The following is a 27,083-nucleotide window of genomic DNA, read 5'->3' as shown; positions in this document are numbered from 1 at the left end:
CAGTACACGTGCTTCTTCCAGCTTCCCGGGGGTGAGCCCGTGAAGACAGAACAGCACGGCAGCTCCCCAAATTCGGGGGTAGAGCTGGTCGAGCTCCGGGCTGCTGGCTGAGGCCCCCGAGCTGCTGGCTGAGCCCCCCCGGGCCGCCGAGAGCCGGAGCTGGGCGGCGGAGCCCGTTCCTGTCCGCGGCTGCACGCAGCCGAGGCCTCCCTCACACAGCCCGGCCTCCACGGCGGCCCAGGCCGGGGGGTGAAACACCTCGTAGAGCCGGCGGGCGCAACGGAGGGTCCCGGCAGCGAGACCCACCGCCAGCCCCACGACCAGCCCCATAGCCGGCCCCACGTTCCCTCACAGGCTCCGGGACCTGCCCCGGGGGCGGGCGGGCGGCGGAACGCGTTGCGCGGGGCCTCGTTGCGCGGGGAAGGCTGCGCGGCGGCACCAGCGGCCATGGCGGTGGACATCACCCTGCTCTTCAAGGCCAGCGTGAAAACGGTGAAAACCCGCAACAAGGCGCTGGGAGTGGCGGCCGGGGACAGCGCCAGGGATGAGCTGCTCAAGCGCGGAGCTGCCCGCTCCAAGAGCGACTTCACTGGCCGGGCACGAGAGGTGGTGAGTGCGAGCACCGCGGCGGAGGAGGAGGAGGAGGAGGAGGAGGAGGAGGAGGGGACGGTGGCAGCAGCAGCAGCAGCCGGGGCCGGGCAGCCCTCCCCGGGGAGCCGGGGCGAGCGAGCCCCGAGTGCCCGCAGACCGCCCGCCTTCCTGGACGGATGTGGGCTGGGAGCCCGGCGGTGGGCTCGGAGCCTGCCCGTCGCCCCCGGGGGCTCGCCTTCCTGCCGGGGCGGCGCCGCCTTCCCCCCAGGGCGCTGCCCACGGCGGCTGCCACGTAGGAGACGGCGCCCGGAGCCGAGGCGATCTCGGGTGTTGGTCACACAGGGCCGCCCGTTTTGTCGTCCTGCGTTTGAGCCCTCTGTCGTGCAGCTGTCAAGTGCCGGCTGTTGGTGAGCTGTAGGTGACAAGAGCACCAGGACGCCGCACGGCCTGGGACAAGCGCTGAGACATCGCAGGAGTGGCGGAGCAGTAATAGCGTCCGTCAGCAGTGCTGCAAAAGCAAATTCGTTGCCTAACCTTTGCCTCTGTACCGGGTGAAAGGGCGGGGGAAGGAAGTCTGGGACAAGAGCAGGGTTTGAAAAACACCTTTAGTAAGGCACTGGACTAGATTTTGCAAGGGGAGCAGAGTGCTGAGCATGCTGTCTGAGCATAGCCCTGCCGAAATGTGCGAGTTCAAGACTGAGCAAAGAGTGACAAGTAACCTTCGTCCTAACGTCTTCTCCCTTATAAATAGTCTAGTTTCAAACATAGTGATTAATGCCAAATTTCTGTCTCCATTGCACTTTTCCAATTTCTCTGCGGTAGTTGTGGTTGCTCTGAGGCCTAAGCAGAGGGAGGTACCTGTCAAATAACTACATGATTATTAATTGTCCATGAAAAACTGATATAAGTGACTTGTTGACTGTGAGTTCTGTGCTAGGGATCTGTCTGTGACCGATCTGTAAAACTACATTCAAGATCTTTGACCATAAGATCTGCTTTTTTCTTCCTGCCTACCCTCCCCCTTCCACAGCTTTTAGTTTTAACTGAATTATGTGGTGTTAGATCAGACTCCTTCAATCTTATCTGAGAACAGGGCAACCTTTATAATTTTTAACACAGTTTGTATGTGTAAATTCCTGGAATTCTAAAATAATAGAAGTTTTGTCATGAGGCATCATGTTGGCATTTAACTGCATCATCACAACTGCAAATTTTAAATCTACTCTTTAGAACACCCTCGCTTGGACTGACGCTGAGAGCAGGTTGTTATCCTCTAAGGGTCTAACACTAGCCAGTGTTTGGATACCTTGCCGAAGCATTTCATAGTCATGTTCTTCTCATTGTCCAGCCATTGTCCTGTGCTGTGTTGGCATGCTAGTTGTACGTCTTTTTCCTACTACCTTATTCTTCTTTCCCCCGCCTGCTCACAGCTACTATTTTCTTTTGGTCCCAGTCTTCTCTCTGAGCTCCTCATCCTGTCTTAATTTCCTAAGGCCACTGCTCAGGCAACAGAAAGAAACGCAAAGATGTGGCAGGAAGTATCTTGTTTAATTACATCAGTACCAAGTGAAGTAAACAGCTAGTGCCACCACCGTGGATGAGCTGACCAATCGGTCTGATGGCGAGAATAGGTTTAATTACGTTACTAACATAAACAATGACTTCGGAGAAAAAGGCAAGGTCTTGCTGAAGCAGATACGAACACGAATACTGTGAATGTGCTGATAAATGAGTTGGAGTGAAATAGATTAGGCTCGTTCTGTTTCTGCTTCTGTTTCTGCTCCACCAGTTACATTGGTGGCAGCGGATCCAGACACCTGCTGGACCAGAGAAGTCTTTATAACATTTTTTTAGGCCTTCTTTAAGAAAGTCTGATTTAAATGTGTGAACAAAACATAGAAATTGCACCTAGAAAGAGTAAGCTTTGTAGTGAAATAAATGATTTCAGTTTCTTGATTCAGTTAAATACATCTTGATTTGATTACGTGTCAAAGCTTTTTTTTTTTTCAAATACTTTGTCATAGCAATTTTTAATTTGCCTAGCAATTAAAAATTGAGCTGCTTCTGCCAAAGCCATGCAACTTACCTTGCAACTGTAATCCTTGATAGATGCATTAATTCTTTAATATATTTCTATTTTAAACACACAGCCAGTGAATTCTTCCCCTTGTACTTTTTTGTTCTGTTTATTTTTTAACCCAAGAGACATATCAAGCTGTTAATTACTGTTGTCTTTAAAACTTGCCCTGGAGGATATCGATCAGATAACAGATATCCATCAGTAGGATAGCAATGGAGACCCTGAATAATTTACACCTAGGCAGCACTTTCATTGTGCATTATTTGGCTGAGCAATGGTTGAAGACCTCTTTTTGACATGCAGGTATGGAACTGATGAAATATTTTTGCGGAGTCTGCACCCAGCCATGCTCCTTCCATGCCACACTTGGGGCATGGCTTTGCCTGGCTTTGTGTAGGGTGGCAGCAACATGGCCGAAGGATAATGTAATGTTAGTTGTAGAGACTGCTGTGGCTTAAGACGGAACTGATCATTTTGGCTGGGGATGCTCTTCCAAATGGAGGAAGACTGATATGGCCATGAACTTCTAAAAAGATTTTATTTGCCCCAGCACTGACCTATTTCTGGCTTTTTTGTGTATGTGGATTTTTTTTGTCTGTGAGCTGCATTTTTCAAACATTTGATTGTCTTACACGCAAGGAAAGATGACAAAAGCTGCGTGTGTAGTGCATGTTGTTGGAATCTCTCCCCCTGTTTGCCAGTTAAGTATTGACTAGGACCAAGAGAAGAGCTGACCTAGAATTATTCCCTTCAAGAAGGCTATGATACAGTGATGGGCTTTTCAATGCTTGAAATTTATAGAAGACTGGTAGAAATTTATATTGTGTGTAACTAAATGATTGTCAAAATAGAAGTTTAAGGACGAAAAAAAAGTTGCTTTTGTTTTAAAGTGCGGCATATAGAAATATTAAAGTTTTTTTAATCATGCTTTTACATGCTTACACAGTGACTTTGTATCAGATTTGGCATCAAGCTGAGCTACTTGCTAAGTGATGGAAGAATTGTAAGGACAAGACATATTAACATTAAAAAAATAAATAAAATCAGGTTTGAATTATGCACTGAATGACAAATTATCCAGAAAAAATATAGCATAGGCCCAGTTTATATATCACTTGTTCACAGCTTTACCGTAGTCTTATACTTGTTGTTTTGGGTATTTTAAATGACTGTCAATTTTGGAAGGTGTTTGGCACTTGGACTTCTATTTTAGAGCAATTTCGGGAAATCTTACTATTTAAGCCTTTCCTTTTGCCTTTTTATGGCAATAAAAGTTTTTGAGCTCTTAGGAAGACCTGTCAAATATGCTTCCTAGTTATTTGAAAATGTGGCAGGAATGAGAATTTTTAATCACTGCTGACTGTTCAGTATGTGTTAGAAATGGAATCAGGGCTCATACGGTCTATTAACAGAAATAAAAGCAATGGTCAATTTCGTAATAGGCTTGATTATAACCATAAATTACTTCTTTGTTGTTGTGCTAGGGAGATTATCTTCTTTAAGGTGTTTCTAAAAAGCCAAAAACTGTAGTGCGAGAGCATAAATTCTGCAAAAGCAATACCAGACATACCTGAAAACATATCCTTGAGAATGGAACATTGAAAGGTTAAATGTTTCTAAGTCTTTAAATGCAAAATTTCAGAATGATCAAATGTCTGTGTTTGAAGCTGTTGAACACATAAGGATGCCAGATTCACAAGGCTACGACATCTGTTCTTCATATAACTTGTGTGTATGGATTCTATAGGATGATTAACTATTTTTTTTTTTTTCTTAAATGGGTATAGTAGGCCAGCATTCACATCAAGAGTATGTTCAGTTGCTCTGTACATATATTTAATGAGGAGGAAAAATCCCCACATAAAACTTGCCTCCAAAACTAGTTCTTGTGAAAGCCAGAACAAATGACTTTGAATATAAATTTTGAACAAACTTTTTAATTACGAGGTGGCCTGACTTTCATAGTATACTGTTCTGACTGCAAGTAAGCTCCAGTTGTTGGAGTTTCTTTTGTAGTTCTGTTGTTGGTTTTTGATGTTACTGTTGTTTAAACTCTATATACTATATATAAATTCTATATACTCTGAGTAAAACAGCATTTTCATACATACCTATGTAATTCCAGTGTATCTCATCGGATTAGCCCACAGGATAATTCAAACTAACATCCCTATTAGAAGAGGGGGAGAACTGATGTTTTGTCATTGGGCCCGAACATGGGATCTTGCTGAGCATCTTTGTTCAATCTGGCATTTAGAGCATCCTTGTAGGAGGAAAAAAAGGAGCAGGCATGCTTGTATATTACGTTCACAGTTGCTGAATCTTTGCATGGCATTAGTAAAGCCTAGAAAAGTATGGACTGGACTCCCAAGCTGACCATGTTGTACTGCCTTGAATAGCATGACAGAATTATTGACACAGCATGGTTAAAAGTGAACGGTTTTAAACATATTTACTTTCTGATCCCTGTCGGGCTATTCTGAAACGTTTAAAGAGGGATCAAGTATAAAGTGCAGGACCCTGTAGCTCTGTAATGTGCCTGGTTAAAGTGCGTCAGGACTGGGAGGTCCGAAGGATTTTCCATGACCACCCATGGGAGTGTGCAGGTCTTGGCGGTAGGCAGGTGGCCTCGGTGCTCGGCCTCAACCACCCGCCACTGCTGTGGTAGTGACACTGTCCCTTCCCTTCCAGAGGGGTCTGGTGGGGAGAAGTAGGGATTGTATGCTGGTCCAAAAGTACGTGTGCCAAAATGCCAGTGCTTGGTGTTAAAATTCACACTGGAATATGACAGTTACTGCGTTGCCCTTTCTGAGTCAGCCTTGGGCCAGTGGTTACAAAACAAACAACTACTTCTAAATTTTTAAAAGATCAAGAAATACTCAAAATACTAAAAAGAGAGGAGGAAGAAAATAAGGGGGAGTCTACTAGCCTGGGACAGAGCAACTAGCATGCAGTCAACCCCAGCTTTATCACTATTTAATTTCAGTTTATGTGTGAAAAAGGAGACTCAAGTGAAAATTCGGCCTGCTTTGTTCTCTTGCCAGGGAAACCAATGTTTCAGTATTAATTGCTCAGATTTTTTTCAGTTATACAAACATTTATAATAACCCAACAATATTGTATTTATCAAGACCACCTGCCAACTTCCAGTTAACTTCTTTATGTTAAGTATTTATGTTCCTTTTCACGTGGAAATACCGGTTAAAATAAAATAACCCGCATGCTATATTTACTTTTTATAGGATGGGACATGCGTTTGCCAGGTCTCGAACAGACCTGAAAGGGGCCTAATCCTGAAAACCTCTGTAGCTGAGATTGGTACCATTCAAGTCCTTGACAGCACACAGCCAGCGAGCCAAAGACTTCGTGGCCATGGAGCGAATTATCCCGATGCACTGCAGTGGCTGACCCTAAGCAGCGCTCTGAGGGAGATGGCCAGCAATGGTTAGGCTGATATGCTTTAATTCGGGTTTTTTTTTTACACAAAGCAGACTGAAATTTTCTAACCTGCTTTACTCAGGTTAGTTTATACGATCATTTTGGCTCTAACGCTTACATAAGAATAACTCCCGTGAGAGAATATTTGGATGCAAGGGAAATATATATTGCTTAAGGTATAACCAATTACAGTCTTTATTGCAAATTAATGACTGTGCCAAAGTTTGGACAGCAAGTGATATTTCATTTCACGTTTTAGCTTTTAATGAGAGGTAAGTTCTAATAAATTGGGCCCATAGCTGAGGTCATCGGAATTCCTTCTGACATCTCCCTTGTGCCATGCCGAACGGCCACTTTTCCCCTCAAAGTTCACTGGTGGGGCTGTGTTTTGTGCTCGTTTATGTGCACCCAGGTTTTCCTCCCTCATTTGCTAAGCAGAAAACATAAGTCTAAATTATGCTTTTTCAGATGGGAAGATAGAGAATGCTGCTTTCTAATATTTCCAATTTATCTCGTCTTCCCTGCAAATTATGGTTAATGATAGTTTCTTATTATGAATGTTTATTGCTTTTACCTCTCTTCCTTGTTAGAGAAGATACTTAGCCTGAGAGGTGGAAGGCAAAGCAGTTGATAACTTTAATTAGGAGGTTAGAAACATAAAAAGAAAATTAAGGAAATAGCAGAAAAAAAGTTTTTTTTTTTTGTTTGTTTTTTTTTTTTTTTAAAAAAAAAAAAAACGTTTTTGGAGAGGAATGAAATACTGACCTTCTTTTATGCAGTAGGATTAAATGCCAGATCACTAATGTTCCCCATGCGATCCTTCTGGTTTTAGCAAAACTTATATCAGTAACAGTGGTGAGGATATAGGTCAGTCTTTGGGGAGGAGTTCTGAACTCTTATATTTTGGGAAGTTCTGAAATGTCTGTACAAATGTCTGTTGTCCTCTCCTCCCTTGTTTGCTTTTAAATTCATTCTTAACTCCATGGGAATTGTTTTCTGAATGTTGGCTGAACAGCAGGATTGAAAGCTGGCTTGGGAGACAGCTTTCCTTAGTTGCCCATTAGTTTTGTTTCAGTTAACTGGACCTCACGTGGTGCTGAGGAGACCAAGTGAACCAAGAGGCTGCAGTTTGTGTTTTGGGGGGAAAGGGCCCCTTGTCTTCGTCCTCTCCTCCCCTCCTTCCACGGCTGGCTTGGTTGTGTGAAGTTCTTTCCTGGCTTGCAGTTGCTGGAGGAATTATTTGCTGTAGCTGGTCACTATGAACTCTTTTAAGGGTATGGTTGTCCATTAAGTTGATACCTCCTGTGAGACATTGGTTTGTTGTCCATATGGAATTGGAGGAAATTGGAGGTTTAGCATATGTTGCCTCTTCCCTTTCTCAAATATAGGTTATGTTTGCATGACATCTGAAGAAGGAAAATGGTGGGACAGGGTGGCAGGTCTATGGGATCCAGAAAGCAGGAGTGATAAAATGGGATGGTAACAAGGGAGTTAGCAGGCTTAGCAAGAAGCAAATACTCTGATACAGATTAGAGAAGGGACAGTCGAACATGAGAGGATAGAAATATGGATGCTTGTAAAGTTACAGAGAAAGGGGCATTTCTTCTGTCTCAGAGTACTACTGTTAATTTCCAGTAAATGTAGACACAACAAATAAATTCAAACAAATCGATAACTAGTCATTGCCTTCAACTAGTTGTACTGAGACTCTTCTGTTTTTGCTAATTTGGGCATGTTTTGTCAAATTCCTTTTTTTTTTTTTTTTTTTTTTTGATATTGAGGGAATAACGTTGTTTTAGTTGTTGTTCCACCATAGATAAAATGATATAAATTACCAGTAAAAGATTTTGGAATTATATGCTCTGTCTTTGAAATGTCAGACCACTATGCGTGAAAATATTTTTCAGATTGGCAAATATTAAACCTGGTATGATAGTTTCCATGAAAGCAATTAAAGAGTGAAAACTGGAGATACGAACTGTTGGCAACAGTTTGTGGGAAAAACGTTCTTTAATGTCTGAAATACTTCAGTTTAATATAACTGTTTAGAATTGTAAATTATGAATACTTTATTGAAAACATGTTTCCTGGCTTCAGGGTGGTGTGGCAAAGCTTTTTTGTCTGCCAAAAGTGACAATTTGTGGTGACTGGGTGCCAGCCTTGAGGTGTGTGCTTGCCTCTCTTCATCCTTTCATTCTGACTCGGCGTGTTCCCTTTTGGCTGAGAGCAGCGAGAGCAGTGGGTGTACAGCATCTGCTGAAGGTTAAATCTATTCCACTTCCGTAGGTATCATCCAGCATTTGAAAGAAATAAACAAACCCCAGATAGTTAAATGTAACCCAGGTCCCTTTCAATCGTTGCTTTTCTACTATTAATAGATTGCCTGCTTGACATTTCTCAGTGGGTATTTCCTTTTTTGGTTGACTTTTAAACTGAATATGGACTTAATTTTACTGATTCTGAACTGAATATTTAATTTCTGAGTACAAGCTGGAACTGACTGATGTTTCCTACTTTTCCATGTCTCAGTGGGATGTAAAGTGAGAAATAGGCTTCAGGTGAACATCAGCAGAGGTTTTGTGAGGACAAACTTGAGTGTTTTGTTGGTCTGGGATTGAAAATAAGGGAGGGGTCTTATTTTCTGACTTGTTAAAAATGATGATCCGGTAGGTTGATTAGACTTCTAATATGGAGTAATACTCTAATTAGATTTTTAATATGGTCATTCAGTGATTATTTTTTAAATGGAAAAGCCTTGGGTGAAAATATGAAGTCCTCAAACGCTTAGTACAGGTGAAAGGTAGCAATATTTACCGTAGAAGACCAGAAATAACCATGCTGCTGGACATGGTGTCCAAAACAGTCTTTGGGCAAGAGGAGAGTTGACTAAAGGAGTATGAAGACAGGGGAGTTTGTAAGGAGAAGTGTACTTTTAGGGGTCTCCTGAGGAGTTCTGGAAGCATTGTATCATCTGCTTTTTTTTTTTTTTTTTTTTTTTTTTTTTCAGATTGATGTGGGTAAAGTAAAGACACAACTGCATTGTGGATTTCTTATTCTTGCCTATTTTCAGGTGGTTTGGATGTTCTCACGAAGCAGCAACAATTTCAAATTCCCAGGCTTTTCGTTTCTCTTTCTGAAAAGAAAGCTGTAATTTCTTTAAGAGCTTTTGGCTGAGCTAATGCTCTTCCGTCCCACCCCTCCTTAACTCCAGTTTAGTTTTTTAACTTGTGCTTTTTCCTGAAAAAGAAGAAAAACATTGTGAGAGCTGCAGAGGAACACACTGCTTAGTCTTGTGACACTTTATGTATAACACAAGGCATGCTATATCTGTCTTATTCATAACTTGTTCACTCCTATTTAAAATAAATGGTGATAGCAAACTGACAAGTGAAAGACAAACATGTAATGGTGATGAAAACGATTTAATGATTAGTGGAGAAACAAATATTTATTGAAAACAAAAACCATGTCTAAAGGCTCTAATGCTGACTTTTGGAAACATTACCATGTTGTGGTATTTGCAATACCGTGTGTCCTGTACAGTAGATATTGTTTAAAATTGCTTGGGAACTGGAGCTTGCAATTGTGAGCTTGGAATGTCCTGCAGATAATTAAGTTGTGGTCAGGCTTTAGAAAAATAAAAAGTTCTCGAACTATGATTTTATAAACATGCTACAATAACATTTCTTTATATTTAACAGTTTCTTATAGAAAGCTGATACTCTCATGAGGCATTCTCTAAAGGTAAAACATCAAGAAAGAAAAAATATTAAATTAAAACTTCACTTAGGATGTTGACAGTTAGCTTGTAATATTAAACAGATGTTCATGTTCTTGGGATATTCTGCTTTCAGAACTTTGTTGCATACCCATTTTCAAGTGACAGCTACAAATTTTTGAATAATTTAAAATTCCCTTTTCTTTAGTTGTCTTTGTTGTATATATTTTTCTTAGGGTCAGTTCAGCTTTCAGCTGGACAGTGTGATGCATACTGTAGTTTCTGCCATATTATTTAAAGAGAGGATTCCTTTATCTAGGCTTAAATTGAAGCACAGTTTAAACTCTGTTTAAATAAAATAAATAAATCACATCTATGAAAAGATTATTTGGCCCGATCTTACCCTTATATGTGTAAGTGGCGTATTAATTGATTCTGGTCATGGTTAATGTAGGGCTTCATTTGGTCTGTTTGGCTCCTAGTAAGTATTATTACAGTTTTTCTTAATAATTACCCGGAGTAATAATACTTGTTACATGAGACAATGCCAAAGAAATGATACTAAAGCTTTTAAAAGATAAGTTTAATGAAATATGGAGGGAAAGTTAACATCCCAGCCAGACCCAGTACAATTACAAAGTCAAGGAAGAGAGTATAGCACTCTTAAAATGGCAGAATTTTGTGCCCAGATCTGTTGTAAACCTTTTCAAAACTATTATATATATTTCAGCAAAGAGCTACAAAAATGATCTAAAGTCTGGAAAAATCTTCTTTGTGGTGAGATTTTTCCTCATTCCATTTTGTTAAGAGATGTAATCACAAGAGGAAAAAAAAAGAAGTCTGATTGTCTATGGATTGTATAGAAAACCAAAACCAAGATACAGTGCTGGAAAAAGTATGTTTTTGTGGTGTGGCTCAGCTGACCCTTGATTTGCGAGATTCTGCACCACATGAAGTCTCTAAGTCAAGTGCACACATTGTAAAATACGTACGGTACTCAGTGAGTAATGCAGGAGTTAATACACAGGGTGGCCCAGGAATTCCTTTTTACATGTGGGACATTGCTTCTTACCAAAGCAAAGAATTGGATACTGGTTTCTCAAATCCCAGACTACTGCTCCAGTGACCTATGACTCTGATCAGTCTGACCTTAGGCTGTGTGAACGTATGAGTGTTCTGTCTTCTTTTTATTTATAAATGAACTTACAGGAAACAATGTGTTAAAGTATTTCTAAAATAAAATAGCAGTGTTAGACTTGCCAGGGTACTTAATGAAATTATCTAGCACAGAAGCTACTTAGTGCAAAGGTAATTACTTCATTTATGAAGTTTTTCTTGATTTCTTCCTCACAAATTTCAGAGGATGTATGGATGTACTAAGACAGTTAAATGATTTTTTTTTTTAAAAAAAAAAAAAAAACCACTAATCGAAGTGAGATATTGTTTGATAGACTACAGCAAGGTAGTAATATAATGTTTCAACTTGGTTTCATTTATATGAGCTGGATATCTCCTTTCCTTGTTCTGAACATTTTATGATCTGTTTAGAGACACAATAATGCATTATAAAGGAAGTGCAACTAGGTTGCTGTAAGAAAAGATTTTATTAGTAGTAATGATGTTGTTCCAATTCCTAAGACTTTTAGTTCATTATGGGTTCCATTGTAGTGAAGATGGGAGATGCACACAAGAACTCTGCTACATCACATTCAAAAAGATTATATCCAGTAAAGGAGCATACAGACAATACGGGGAAAAATACATCTGAGAGACAACTGAAATGTGAAGGAAAGGGACATGGGGGGGGGGAAAAAAAAAAAAAAGAAAAATGATGAGTTAATCTGTTTGGCTAAAATGGGGCCTACTCTAACTTCTTATGTTCCAGAGGAGGACCATGAAGATGGCCAAGGGGCTGGAGCATCTCCTATGAAGACAGGCTGAGGGAGTTGGGGTTGTTCAGCCTCGAGTAGGCTCAGGGGAGACCTTAGAGCAGCATTCCAGTACCTAAGGGGCCTAAAAGAAAGCTGGGAAGGGACTCTTTGTCAGGGGGTGTAGTGATAGGACAGGGGGGAATAGCTTTAGACTAAAAGAGGGTAACTTTATATTAGATATTAGGAAGAAATTCTTCACTCAGAGGGTGGTTAGGCGCTGGCACAGGCTGCCCAGAGAAGCTGTGGATGCCCCATCCCTGAAGTGCTCAAGGCCAGGTCGGATGGGGCTTTGAGCAACCTGATTTAGTGGGAGGTGTCTCTGCCCATGGCAGGGGGGCTGGAACTGGATGAGCTTTAAGGTCCCTTCCAACCCAAACCATTCTATGGTTCTATATGTTTATTTTTTTCTGTGTTATGGCACATAAAATGCACAGTGCTGTGGTCTGGCTATGACTTTAGTATTTTACCATACAGCGCTTCGCAATTTATTGTCCCTGTCCTGAAATTTGCAGTAGTTTTAGGAGTGGTTTGTGGGTTCACACAACACACTTGAAATGCATGGTATAATTTTATTTTGTAGGGAAAATAAAGCATGTAAGTTTTTTTCTGAACAAAATTTTTTATTTTTTTTGCTTACAATGAATGGAAGGAAGCCTTTTCTATACAACTCTTAAAATACACATCTGTTTTTATTGAATTAAGCACTATGTAAAATTCTAGTATGAATATTATTCCAGTTTTAAAGAAATAACATTTAAAAGCATCCACTAGGGATATGGGAAGGAAGATAATACAAATATTACATGGATTTTATCATTTGAGTAAATTTGTATGCTTGTTTTTGATGCTAACAAGAATCAGAAGTTTACTTCAAAGACTGTTTCTTGATTTGTTTATAAGTGGCTTTTACTGATCTTTTTAAAAAAGAGCTATTACTACAAAAACCGTCATTATTTGCAGGCTTTTTATAAATTGAAGTGTTTTGAACAAACTGATTTGTATCAATCCTTTAAAATGGTTGAAGTTACTTTGTTCAGGGAGAATTCTGCAGTCTTTGCATGACGGGCAAAACCTGCTGTCAGGGCAGACAAGTTAATAACTGTTCCTATATTATGAAACATCTTTCTGCTGAAGCTTTTGTGGTGATTGGGTACGGCTTCAGGATTTGTCCCTTATGTGGAAGGCTTTGAAATAATGTGAAAAAGTGATAATCATGGAAATGACATGAGTTAGTTTGCCATGTTCTTAATCTCTTTTATTAGCACACTTAGTTAACAGAGGCAGATTACCTTAACATATGTGTTATTTAAGGGCTGGTAATGGGGACAATACTAACTCTGGCAGAAGAACTCCAAAGGTGTCTGATCCTACGAAGATAACTGTTTGAGGGTATTCCCAGTGAGGTAGTGCTATTTATTAAACACAATTTATGTTGTAACAAAGAATATTTTATTAGAATTTTACAAGCAAGAAGGTGATTGTAATGCAGAAAACTGAACCTCAACATTTTGAGTAGTGAAGTAATTTCCTCTGTCTTCTGAGGCTATGAACTGAATTACTATATTGCCTTCTAATTTTGTATTGTTTTCTGCTTTAAATTGCTGTTACGATAGCTCTGAGAGTCTCTGGCTGAGGGCAGGGCTAGATGTCCTTTGCAGAGCATTTGAACTTTTACGAAGCAAGACATTTAGAGAGGTAGGGGAAGATGTAGGATGAAATCCAGCTTGCACTGAAATAGGTTGCAGAGCTATGGTCACTTTAATTGAAGAAAAGATTTTGCAAAAAATTCTTAGAGTGAAAGTTTAATGCTTATTGTTTGTTCCATGTTTTATCTCGTGGGTGAGGATGCAGACTCATATAGTACTAGAAGAAAAGTCTTCTAAAGTGCTTTCTGGGCCTCTTCAATATAGTAAAAGCCTCTCTTCTTGGTTTGTAAGAAGTGAACTGAATTCACTGGGGCTATTTGTGCGTTGAATTGGGTCCTGAGAGAGCATTCTCAGAAACTTCTGACAAATGGGAAGGAATTATGAATAAGGATGTTTCTAATTTGTGTTATTTATTCCTGCTTCAAAGATATTCTTTACCCTAAAAAAAAAAAAAAAAAAAAAAAATTGAGTATTTATGCCTAACAGTTGTTGGGTAAAACTTGCAGTTTTTCAAGAAAGTTCAGTTTTGAAAATACGTAAGAGTTGTAGCAATTAACCTACATGCACATTTATAATTCTAGAAAATGGATGGCATATTACATTCAAAGACTGGATCTGATAGACCCAAATTGCTTAAAACATCAGTTATTGAAGATGTCCCCCTGGGACTTTGAGAAACCATTTAACAGATGAAAGTACATTTTGAAAAGTTTGACCTTACAGGCAATCATAAAATGAATCAAAACAGTTCTTTCCTCCCCTGAAATGTACAGAGCCCATCTGTATCTAATCCAGTAATTATAGACTGAGTTCAATTACCTTTTCAAACTTGGAGCAGACTGGAGACTAGGCAGCGAACAAACATAGGGTTTTGTCTAGACCTCAATTGACCACAGTCTAAAACTTGAATTTATATCTAAATTTATTTTTAGCTTCATTTAATAGTTTTTAAAGGATTTATTTTGCTACCTAGTCACTAGATCATGAAATTTTTACTTTTGTGTTTACGGCTATATTTTTATCCCAGCAAAGTTAATAAAATGACAGTTGCAAGAGTTTACTGGATAAATCATTTGAATTGTAATGAAAACTGGGTTAACCAGCTCTTTTGAGTTTTCAGTGTTGCTACAAGGAGACTCTGAAAGGATTGGAGCAAATTATATCATTTACATTCTGTGCTCACATCTGTATGTTTAATGTTCAGATTAAAAAAAAATAACAAAAAACAGTTTCATTGTTTTTTACTCTTTTGGAAGAACGACTTACAATCCTACCTGGCTGTGATCTTGCCAGCAGTTGACACTGATTAGAAACTATGATGAAAATACATTTCTGGCTAATTTATTAATTTATTTCAGCTAGGGGAAACAGACTGTCCACTCAGCCATATACATAGTGTTAAAGAATACATGCACCATTGTGTTGGATGGTGCAGGTAACTCTTCTGACTGTTAAGTCAAAGGTTAGGCATTTCTTGATATTATCCACAAACTATTCAGACCACACCACAGCATGCATGCTGCTGAGAAGTGCCGTGCCACACTCGCCAAGCCACGCAATGGTGCTGCCAGCGTAACCCTCTTGATTCCCTGCAGGCAGGGTACATGCAACCATCCCCTGGACAGTGTTCTTTGCAATAAAGGTGTGTGGAGTTGGCAGAGGAAAATGCTGAGCTGTACAGAAACCAACTGTAGCGTGCAAGACTTCTTGTTACAATGGCACACTTCCTAGGGCTCTGGTAGTGGTGTAGAAATAGTAATTAAGGGCAAAATAAATGCCGTGCTGATAACTTACAGTTGTGCAGCATGCTCATGCTGGGGAGGTATTTCTTGGCCAATAATGGCTGTGATAATTGATGCATTAAGTTTAACTTACTGATTCTTCATAGTAATCAGTATTTTGTAGCAGTTGCCATAATTTGCTAAGAACGCTGGTCACGGTGACTTCCAAGTCAACACTTAGCGGATAAGACATACTGTTCCAATGAGCAATACATTTGGTGTGGCAAGCAAGAATCTTTTGATGTTTAATTGGCTTTCCTTGTAACACTTAAGAAACAACTGATGTAATGAAATGTTACATACCTGTAAAGCTGAGAGGCCTAAGAAATTGCATATGATTATTCTGAATCTATTTTTTTTTCTGTATATTTGTAGGAATAGGAAAAGCTCTCTCTTTTTTTGTAGCGTATAGTAGTTTTCAGGATGAAGGATGAGCTGATAAGGTAACATGAAATATATCCAATTATTTTCATAATCATAATTTTAAAGCATTTTTTAAAATACTATACGATGAAGAATCATACAGCAGTTTTCAGTATATAACATCAGTCTCCTTTCTTCCATCAAGAAATAAATATAAAGGGATGTCACACACTAAACATTGCAGAAGTCCAGCCTTAGGTTTTTGATGAAGGACCGAAACCAACTTACAAAAGCACCGAGAACCTGTTGTTTGCCACCTTCCTTAGCTCTGCATTAGAAGCTGAGATGACCTTTCATTTGTTACTAATGATGACCTTCATACTCTGTTGTGTGATCATATTTGTACCATAGGCCTATCCTATAAGATAGGACCATTCACTCTCTTAAGAACAGTGAGCTACTTGGGTCAGCATGGTTTTTTTGTCCTCCTTACCATAATGGTCATAAGAAATGAACAATTTCTGGAAATTTTGTTTAAAGATTGTCCAACCTAACATCAGCTTTTGTAATAGAAAGCAAGGGCATTTAATATTAAATATAAATTTCTATTTTTTTAATTTATTGAAAAAATTCTTCATAGGAGTTAGAGAACTACATCAGCAGTGCTGAATCTGTTATTAGTGCCCCATTTCAACATTTCGGAAACTCAGGTGTTTCAGACTGATAGCTAAAGTATGCTGAGAGCAAAGTAAGGCAATGTCTTTCAGTCTATAGGTTACCTGAAATGAGAAGACTATATATATATATATATATTTATATATATATTTAACTAAACAAAGTAATATATATATTAGTAATATATATATTTAACTTTGTTTAGTCTGTTCTAGGCAATTCTAGTTCTAAGATCCAGCGACACTCATTTTTTCCCAAATTCTAAAGTTAGTATCTTGTTTTAGTAACAGAGTATTGCCTGCCATAGTAGACGAAAAGTGTGGTACAGTAAAAATGGGAAAATGACCACTTCACTGCACAGTGCACAGTCTCAAGTTTTTTTGATGGCCTTATCAACTCTCTAGTTGGCACAAGTCAGGGCTGGGTAGTATGATTCCACCTCTCTGTTTGTTAGTGTTGTGTCTTTGCTTTGTGACTGTTGCAGTAAACTACTGAATTGCACTTAGGAAGTCACATTCAACTGCCTAATAGATTTACTGCCATGCGCTATACATTGCACTATTTATTTAAAGTAATGAAGTACTATATATTTGTAAAGTCAGATGAAAAACGGTGTTATTTTCTTAAAGAAAAGACTGTTCCTTCAATTTAATGGAAGGGGGAATTTAATAAGTGAAAATATTTGTCATTTGTGCTTCAGTGGAAATTTTTGTGTTGACTGTTTTCAAACCAGATTATTGAAGTCGGTTCCTAAAATTGCATATACATCCTCTGAACTGAGAATACAGACAGTTAGATTCAGGCGGAGAGCATGTCTTTTGTTTAACTGCCTCAAGCGTTCAAGTAAATGCATTTAAAATATTATATTTTCATGTAGTATCATTTTTAAATCTAAAGAGAATATTGAATTTATTATAATCCCTGAACTTGGCTTTGGCAAAAATACTGTCTTTTCGGGAGTCTTCCTCCTCTGTCCTGTTTCATTCATTTTAAAAGCAGTAACATTCTTTTGTCATCGTTTGCTATTTCCAGCATTTAATTTTTCTGACGGTGTGTGCTTCTTATTTCTGGCCCTGTGTTTTGTCATAGCTCTGTCCTGTTGAAGTCTGTCCCTCACGATTTTAGTGTCACTGATTTCTTACCAGTATTTTCTTTGTTCAAGCTCCATTTGAGTCCTTTGTTACTGTATTTGTTTCCTGATTTTTCTACCAGCACATATCACAGAAATAATAGTTGTTTATTTAATTGGTAAGATGATTTTCACTGCAGAAAGGGTAAATTGGTCGCTCACAAATACCTAGTCAATGGTTTCTGCAGTAAAAAGCAGACTTACTCTTTTCAGTTGCCATCTAATTTGTCATATAAGGCAAAGAAATTATAAGAAAAAGAACTGTCCATGTGAAGCTGCGATCTCTGTAATTTATATTTCTTTTGTCTTTTTTTTTTTTTTTTGGACTCTTTTTTGACTCCACATCATTAATAAAGGCTGCTAATTGAGCAATAAAAGGCTGTATGGAATTGTTAAAACTATGCTTTTTTATTAAGCGCAAATTCCTCAAACCAGTATAAATATAAATAATTAAATTACACTGATTTGCCTAAATTTGATAAACAGTCATGGTTACCCTAATTTTATAGTAGATATAAATAAAGTTACATTGATTAAAACTTTCAATTTAGCAATTTAGACATGTTTGTTTTGTTTTAGACATGTTATGTTTGTTTTATTTATTTATTTATTTATTTTCTATTTAATCTATTTTTGGTGTGGTCTATCTTCCATGCTTATTAATGCTGTAGTCACTTCAGACACACTTGTGTTGCATATTGCAGAGATCATGTTTGGATTGTTACTAAGGGGACCGATGAACATTTGGGATGAAAACAAAAAAGGTATCTTCAAATTGTTTTTAACATCATGGCTTTTCAGTATCTAAGCTTCCCCTGTACAGTTATGCAGCTATACGGGGCAGTCAACAGCGTCTTTTTCCATTGGTATAATACCAGAGCTGCAGGCTTTTGAAATTGGTGTATGTTTTTTTGGAAGAAAAAATAATAATTTTTGAGTGCTCTGGTTCTGCTACTGATATGCTGAGGAGTAAGGTGCTGCTAAAAACAGGAGGTTGTGTTAGCAAGCAGCCTATACAGAGTATACAGTATTTTGTTTAGGCTATTTTGTGTATTTCCAGGGAAAATAGTAAGGAGAATATTTTACATTCTAATGGGGGAAGAATCAAAACCCCCCAAACTGATCGTGAACTGATCATGATTACGCTTTTGCTTTATTACCCTAAATAGAAGTCCTAAAATAAAGCTCCTAAATAAATTCATGCAAGTTCATGCTTGCTCTTCTGTCTCTAGTGCCTCTCTCCTATTTGCACTGAAAATAATTGTTAGCTGAGATATAGCTTGTGATTTTTTTCTTTATTTACCTTAGTCCCTACCCTCTGCTGCTGTATTTAATCGCTTCCATCATCTTTTCAATTCTTCCTGTCCTTCATTTTTCAGAACTGCTTAGTACTGCATTTATATTTTCATCTCCGTGCCCCAGTGAGCTTGCCCGCCCCCATTGCATCTACCCCTAGTCATATGCCTGCATGACACTTCCCCTGTTATATTGGCCACTCTCCATATCTTAGTTAAATTCACTTTGTGTTGATGTAGCATAACATCTATCCTTGACGTGCAACACTGTACAAAAAAATCGCCTAAGAACTGTGAAACCCCAATGTGGCAAAATACAGTAGCATGCTACTCAAGGGTAGTTGATACTCAAGTTAAAATTGTATAAGAAACAGTATCCATCTTACAAGAGATACTCTTATTTCTACATTTTCCTATCTGATAGGCAAGTATTTTGTGGTTGTTTGTTACTCTCCCCCCTTAAAGCATTTATATGCTTTATGAAAACCCAGGCCATCTAGTTGCTGTGACAAAAGACACGGGGCAGAGCTGATTTCTTCACTGCATACAGTTTGTCAAGACACCATGAAACTGTCTGATGGATGCTGAATCTTACAAAGACCTTTTTAGTAACTCTTATGGCTTTGTCTATGAGGTTGTAGACTGCTTTTACATGTACTTGGTGGTGTGGTGGTGGTTTACTTTGGTGATTCCATCTCTTAGTGTGCCTAGGTGCTGGATAACATGCACAGTAAGTGTGAATCTATCAATAAATACAAAATGCCTCAACGTGTGGCTCACCATCTTGTTTCCAAAAACTGTTTCACCTGTCTGGGCACCCAGAACCCTGGCTGTATTTCTAGTCAGGTAATGTTTTCAGAACAGGGGCTGCCTCTCTTAAGCAGCCGTGGAGGTAGCTCTGTAGCCCACAGCCCTCTCTTCGTGTAGGCCCTTTGCAGCTGGCTGCCTCAGCACTTGTGCTGGGCCTCAGTGCAGATGCTGCTTACTGCTGTGTCAGCCAAGCCTTTTCTTTCTTCTTCTGCCTCTGAGCTAAGTTTTTGCCTTTATATGTGTGTGGGGTTTCATCTCCATTTTCTCTCCATTGGTTGGTTGTTTTTAGGTTTTGTTCCCTACCCCCAGGTAGATGCATACCATCAAAAAGCTACAGGCCATGTTAAGCTGTGGGTTCCTGTGAGCTTAAGGGCTCGCAGAGGTGGCCAGGATGCTTTCATAATTGAGTCACGTTGCAGGCAGAGGCATCCTGGCAGTAAACAGGTGAGTTAGCTAGGAAATGGGAGCAGACTGATGCATTCCCAGTGTCTTTCGGGGTGGTTGTATGGCCTTGCAAAGTTCGCTCCACTGAGTCTCTTCTTTCCCCTTCATCTTAAGCAAGTTTTCTTATATCTGTGTGAGCCTTGAGTTTGGCTGGGCCTCCAACATCATTCTATTCTACAGACTGAAGGAAAAGGAAGAGACCAGAAGCTCAAATCTGCCACGTTAGCAGCAGTTCATGCATATGTACACAGTTGCTTAGCTCGCCCCAGTCACATCCAAGTTTCCTCTGTTGCTGATTAATAGCAGAGATTTTAGAAGAGCAGGCCTTGGGGGCGTTGGTGTGCTGCAGGCCCTAAATGCATGTAGTTTTGGTGTATTACTGCCATTGCTGGTAAGCATTAGCTAGGTAAAGAGAGATTTTATGGAAAGGTCTGTGAGGTGCTGGTAAGAGGAACGTGGAAGTCAGTTCAGAGTCCTTGGGCTTTGGGTGCAGCTGGAAGAATTCAGAATTTTTCCTGGGATGGTGCATGTGTGTGAAAGAGGGAGGGGAAAGAATAGTAAGAGCGTGTAATTTAGTCTTTTGTGCAAGACAGGAGACAGTCCCTTTGCCAGGAAAAGTCACATACACTCTGTTGGAAAGAGCACAAGTGCTTTGGAGTGAGCTCTTGTTAAAATATTGGCAATGTGTCATTTGCATTACCTTTGTTTTCTTGAATATAAAAGTTGAAGCGGCTGTGAGTAACACTTTGGTTTCTGGCTGTGAATTAAAAGCCAGGTGCCAGTTTTGCTCAAATGAGGGATCTGTGGGCACAAGTATTTGGAGAAAACTACTAATACTGCAGATTATAGTCTGGTTAAATTGATAGGTGTATTAAAGACCCAGTCATTTGAGTAGAGAATGGCATAATTTTACATATTGGTAACAAAAAAAATACTCTGTAAAATGAACACTACTGTAACTGTTGCTCTTTCATGTTCAGTTGTTCACTTCTTTTAGAGGACCCTCAGGCAAGGAGCAATGCCATTGTGGAAACTCATTTCTTTTTCACAGGCAGCAAGAAAAATTCCAAAAGTCAACATAAAGATTTAAATTATGGGAAACTATAGTTTTAAGTAGCAAGTATCATAGCGGCTTTCTGGTTTTCAAATGGCCAAGCTAGGCAGTGAGTCACACCATGTAGATAAAGGGGTCCAGAATTGTTCCCGTGCTTATGAACAGTTACTGTATGTTTAGAAATACCTGGCTTTTAAGCAGCTTAATTTTCTTTCTTCCTCTTCTTCAGTTATATATCTGCTCATTGTATAATAGATAAGAGAAGAACCAGTTTAGAAGTTTAGATTATAGAGTTTAGCTTTCAAGTTGTAAATAAGGCTGAAATGGTTTATTTATTTTTCTAATATGGTCTGATAATTTCCCATTGATATGATTGAGGTAGGCTCATAAGCAGCTAGTATATGGATAAAATATAACAGCTAGAAGTGCCACACAATTTTTCATAATCCATATAGGTATAAGAGAAGTAATCTGTTCAGTTATTTCTTTTGAAGAAGATGCCTTCTACTGTATATTTTTCACAACTTCTGTTAGGTTTATGTGTCAGTTCTGGGCATTCCTGCAGGCAATTATTTCAATCTGTTGCACTGTGAAAAACATTCTAGCTTTTGGACTATGGTTTCTTGTCTTGATGTTATATTGTGAAACATACCTGTGAATCTGGCCACTTTTTTTCCTTTTACTTACTTAACTGAGCTATCAATACTTAATTATTTTAAACTTGAGGTTCTTTATTTATCATTATTTTTCATGGTGGGCGTGCTGTAATGTTTCTTGCAACCTCTTAAGTACTCTTACCTATAGTAAACACTTTTTTTTTTTTCCTGAACATAATGTCATTTTTCAGCAATGCTGACATCTAAAAATGCTACCCGGTTTGTGGTTTTTTCTTTGCTGTTCCCAAAGTTGTATTGAAAAAAAAAAAAAAGTGCTGTCTTCTCATTGGTCTCACAGTGTCAAAAGTTTCTCACGATTGCTTTTATCATTAAAAATGTTTCTTACGTATAACTTCAGCTATATTAATCTACAAGTCTTTAACTTTTTATCTTTTTGATTGACATACATCTTGAGTAAAATTAAAATACATAGAGATGATCTTGAAGGTCTTTTCCAACCTTAATGATTCTATGATTAAGTAAATATGATTAAGTTGTAAGTAGCCCATCAAGTAAAATCTTATGACTGCATACAAAGCTGTCTTTTGAATTAAAAAGAATAAAATAAAAACCACAACAAAACAGAAGACCAAGTTTCGTTTGCAATAGTAGTGTTCTGATTTTCATTGTTTTACTCTATTCTCTATGAACTGGAGAGTAATTTCTGTGGTTACAGGGAATATAAATATCTAGATTGCTTTTAAAAGGGATTGTTTATTCATAACAGGGCTGACAGCCTCTCCTTAAGAGAAGCTATTATTTAATTTTATTTTCCTAAGTTTAAATGCTTAAAAAATATTTATAATGATACCTCAAAGGCATCATAAACATGCATAAATAATTACACTCTAAAATTACAAAAATTACAGGAAACAGACATTTAAAAAATCCTACCAAGATTCATGGCTGAGAGGGGAGAGAAAAGGTGTCTTGCTTCACAATTTAAATTCTTGTCAGGAGTTTCTGTTTTTCAGTGATTTAAAAAATATACTTTTGAACTGTCGGCATTACTCACATATGAAAGAATAGCACTCATTTCCCTTTAATTACAACCAAAGCTTACTGATCCTGACTTTTAAGAGCACTTTCCTGGGAGAAATTTCTACGTGACTACCTACTGTGAACTTTTTTTTTTTTTTTTTTCAAGCAGAAATTATTCTCCCTGTGTCTCCTATCCCTATTTCTTCATGCGCCAAAACAGTTGGCACTTACTAGATAGATCAAAACCAATATGAAGAGCATTTTGTGGTGAAGGGGTCCAAAGATGTTTTTTTATGCCGCTTTATATGTTAACCTCAGGGGGCTAATGCTCGTTTGCTAGCTGACTGAACAGAAATATGGCAGTGATGTTGTCTAAAGGAAGGGACTTTTGTCCAGTGTTACAGCTGGGCTTTCACCAACCCAGGTAGAAGACTCTTGGCTGGGGACAAGAGTCCCCAGCTGGGTGCCTCAGCTCTTGGTGGTGCTTTCAAGCCAGCTTGAGCTTTGATTAAACCTCTGGCCACCACTGTGGAGTTGAGAACCTGTTGTAGTTTGCCTTAATTACCATTTTATAAGACGTAGGGTGGATGGAAGGAACAGAGAAGTATTAGCAGACTTGATAATTTTGTTCAGGCTTACTCTTATCCATGTCTGGTAAAAGTTATTAAAACTATAATCCTTTAATAGCTGTTTTCCCCCCTCACCTTTATTTTGCTAACTGTTTTTGTTTTCACTGGGATGAGTGGAGAGGAGTTGTTTTCCCCTGGGATGACGGAGGTGTTTTTTTTTGTTGTTGTTGTTGGTTTGTCCCAGTCAGAAAATACAATGAAGCAGCTCATCTCAAATGGGGCGGCATGGAAGAGGTCTGATTGCCTGATTGGGAGACTTTTTGTGTAGATTTACCTCTGATGTGAATAGCCGCTGTCGGTGTGCCTTTCATCATCAGCTGTGCAGACCTACAGTGACCAGGTAGCCCAGTAAGCTCCTAAAACTTAGGGTAGATGATCCAGGTCTTGGGGTTTTCTGTTACATGGACAGGAGGAAAAAATAAAAATAAATACTTTGTCTTAATTTTTCTGCCAATACCATAAAGCAGTTGAATTGAAATCTTAATGTGCTCAGAATTAGCATCTTTCCAGGTTTCTGTTTATTTGCTGTTGCGCTTGATCTATGTGTCCTTTAGCCAAGGAGCGATGAACTTCTCTTTGCAGACTAGACACTTTCTTAGTCCTGTCCTCTTGTATTTTAATGGGGAAGAACCTGATAATTTGGCACAAGTGCTAAAGCAAGCGCTACAGTGATCTTACACCAGCATAATAACAATGAAGGTGTTGAGGGGCAATGAAAGGATTTTTGAACTAAGAACATTACTGTGCCAATTACCAAAATCCATGAGGACTTGAGCATTGAAACAAAATGGAGCTGGTCCCCCTGCGTCATGTTGGACAGAGTGGTAGGGGTTTGAGATGCGGTAAGCGCTGTGTACGGTGCTGCGTCAGTGTATGGGTGTTTTGGTGTCCTCAGAAAATACACAGAAGTGGAAGCAGGGTCAGCCTTTGAGAAGAGCAGGGGGCTGCAGCAGAGAGGAGCCTGCCCAGCTGATGCCACGCGCACACTGCTTCTGCACGCCATGGTGGCTTCCACTGAAGTTGATTCAGTTTAGTCCTGAAGTTAAACACATGAATTCTTCGTGAACTGTGCTGTAAGAATGTTGATTCTGAATTTCATAATGATGCTGAGATAGAGTAACCTCTCATTACTGGGTGTGCTTTAAATGGGACTGGAAATCTTTTTATATCGTAAAACATATTTGAGTAAGGAATACGTAACACTAAATGAGTTTAGCCTGTGAGAACGAGGGATGAGAAAAATCTCTCTCGCAGACACAAGCAAAGTTGAACACAGTTACTGCAGCGATGGGAGTGGAGCGTTTTGAACAGCAATGGTAAAGGCCAATTATTGCAAATATGTATTTTGACCAATTTACTTTTATCTCTCAACCAAAACATTCCCCACAATTGTTGTGCAGTTTATATTTTAGTCAATGAGGTTTTGGATGATTGTGTAAAAATATAAATGCTAAAGAAAGTTATGATTAGACTTGGACAATAAACAAGAAAAAGGGAAATAGTAAGTTTTATTAAAGTCAGATGTTGCTTTTTTATTGAAAGTATGTGTTGCCACAGAGAGAGTAGATGAAGGCTGGTTAAATAAAAACATTTAACATGACTTTACATTTTAGAAAGCCTGTTATTTTTTTTCTCAAGGCCACTTCATGTTCCAGTTGACCCTCTGAAGTTTTCAGAATATTTTGGTGCACTTCTGTACATGTGGGTATCAAACAAGTGTATTCCTACAAGATGTAAGAAAACAGTGACAAAATTAACACAGATGTCTTTATCTAAATTCTACATGTGTTGCATTTTTTAGGTTTAGAATTAAAAGCTACTTTCTAAGTAATTATCTATAAAATAAGACTTTTCCTGTATTTATAAATCCCTGGAGTAAAACCATTTAAATGCTTCATTAGAACACATAGTCTGCATTATAAATTTTTTTTTTTTTTTTTTTTTTTTTCAAATCAATACCTGTAAAATAGTTTTTCTATACAGTTGAAGTTTGCTTTTGGCACTACACACATTAAAAAAAAAAAAAAAAAAAAAAGGCACCACTCCCAAATAACACTCCAATAAAACCTATCTCCAGTGATAATACTGGGTATTTCCAGTCTTTATTATGGTCAGTGGGGAACTGGAGCTTTCATGCTCTTAGGTCTTAACTGTACGTTACCTCTACGACAAAACTCTTTAAGAAAAATACTTTGTCATTGTGCCAGAAAATCACAAAAACAGTCTCTCCATCATTTATGTGACCAAGTCGTATATCCCATACAAATGGATTATGCTTTCAGGAAAGCACAGTAAGATGAGATTTGAAGTTATTTATTGAGTTATTTATTGAGTTATTTTTTTACCAAATATTGATATTGATATTTGAGTTATTTATTACCAAATTTTCCAGGTTGTAAAATAAACTGGGAAAAAAAAAAAAAAAAAAAAAAAAAAAAAAACATCCATCATGTAATTAGAAGTTGAGTATTCAAAATGTGAACTGATGGCTAATGTAAATATTTGTAGTGATTCATTAAAAGTCTGTCATCCCCCCCCCCCCAATTTTATATTTAATTACAGAAATAATGGTAACATTACACATTTGATCTTTTTTTTTTTTTCATTTTTACCTTTGAAGAGTCAAAACACTTCATTTTCATGGCTGCAGTTGAATTAATTTAATTTTGAATGTTTTTACCCCACATACCATACTTTTTTTTTTTTTTTTTTAATACAACACATACCCATTCTTGGTTCTGTTCATTACTTTGCTATGAATGAAAGACTACTAATAAAACGCAATTAAAATTTTTCCCTGCCCGTTGCTGCTGCTGTAACATATATGCTGATGGAAAGCAGAAACTGAACCAAGTCACAATTTCATGAGATTAGAGGTAGCCAGGCTGACTGTCTCCTAGCTTTCTCCTACCCCATTTGAGTGTAGGGCCACCCCCATGCCATTGTTTAGATATTATTTGCTCTTTTGGGTTTCGGATTACAAGAGCAATTGATCTGCGTGACCTATTTTAGAAACTTTAACGTTTGCTGTGGAAACATAAACCAAATGTATACTCTCAAGAGACAAATCATCTCAAAACTGGCCAGTTGGCATTATGTGGCGGTGCAGTGCTCCTCGGCTGTGCATTCCGGTAGGACAGCACCACCTAATGGGCTAGAAATAGCTTAGCATCAATATCTTTTCAACCGACAGTTTTCACACTGCCAAGGAAATTCAGAGCTGTAGCTGAGTATCTTGGTTTAATCTTTGGTGTGTCATCACAGCAGGGAATTGCATCACTTCTTCTTCCAAAGGTTCATGTTTCTGAACTGCATAATCCATTTTTTTCCTTTTTTTTTAAAGGAAATGCTGTATATTCCTCGGCAACAATCCAGCAGAAACCGGTGTGAATTGAATGGGTTTACAGTGCTTAAAGTATAACATGTAAGGAAACAGGGTGGAACCTGGTGTTTAGCATGCAATTTTTTGTAAAAGTTCATACCTGTTCATAGCTCATCAAAGGTAGTCTGCACTGAAAAAAGTCTCCATAGGAGACATTTCTGTATCAGACCCTTTCTAACTAGTCCTTCCCAACTGCAATAAGAGTCCAAGCTCTTAATTTTAAATTTTGTTTAATATAAATTGGTTTTCTGTTGATGGTACCTATAATGTTGATTGGGTTTCATTCCTGATTTCAGAAAACATTTGCACTAGGCATGGAAAACTCCCTCTATTTTTTATTTATTTATTTTAAAAAGTATTTTAGACACTTGAAAATAACAGGGTTTTTGTGTGTGATTTAAAAAAAATAAAAATAAAAAAAAATAAAACAAAAAAAAAAAACACATTATAATTCTTCTGCTGATTGCTGTATCTCCTACT

At 38.4% G+C, this 27,083-nt stretch overlaps 1 protein-coding gene across 1 annotated transcript in view; it reads left to right on the top strand.

Annotated features, from left to right (window-relative positions):
• Positions 1–347: 347 nt before the first annotated feature.
• STX18 (syntaxin 18) overlaps positions 348–27,083 on the top strand; it is a 65,197-nt gene continuing 38,461 nt past the window's right edge. The window contains exon 1 of the mRNA XM_035323498.1: positions 348–609. Coding sequence (XP_035179389.1) covers positions 448–609 — 162 coding nt within the window. The 5' untranslated portion in view covers positions 348–447. The remainder of the gene's footprint in view (positions 610–27,083) is intronic.

Source organism: Oxyura jamaicensis, chromosome 4, assembly GCF_011077185.1.
Source record: "Oxyura jamaicensis isolate SHBP4307 breed ruddy duck chromosome 4, BPBGC_Ojam_1.0, whole genome shotgun sequence".
Taxonomy (NCBI): Eukaryota; Metazoa; Chordata; class Aves; order Anseriformes; family Anatidae; genus Oxyura; species Oxyura jamaicensis.
This window is presented reverse-complemented; position numbering and strand designations above follow the sequence as displayed.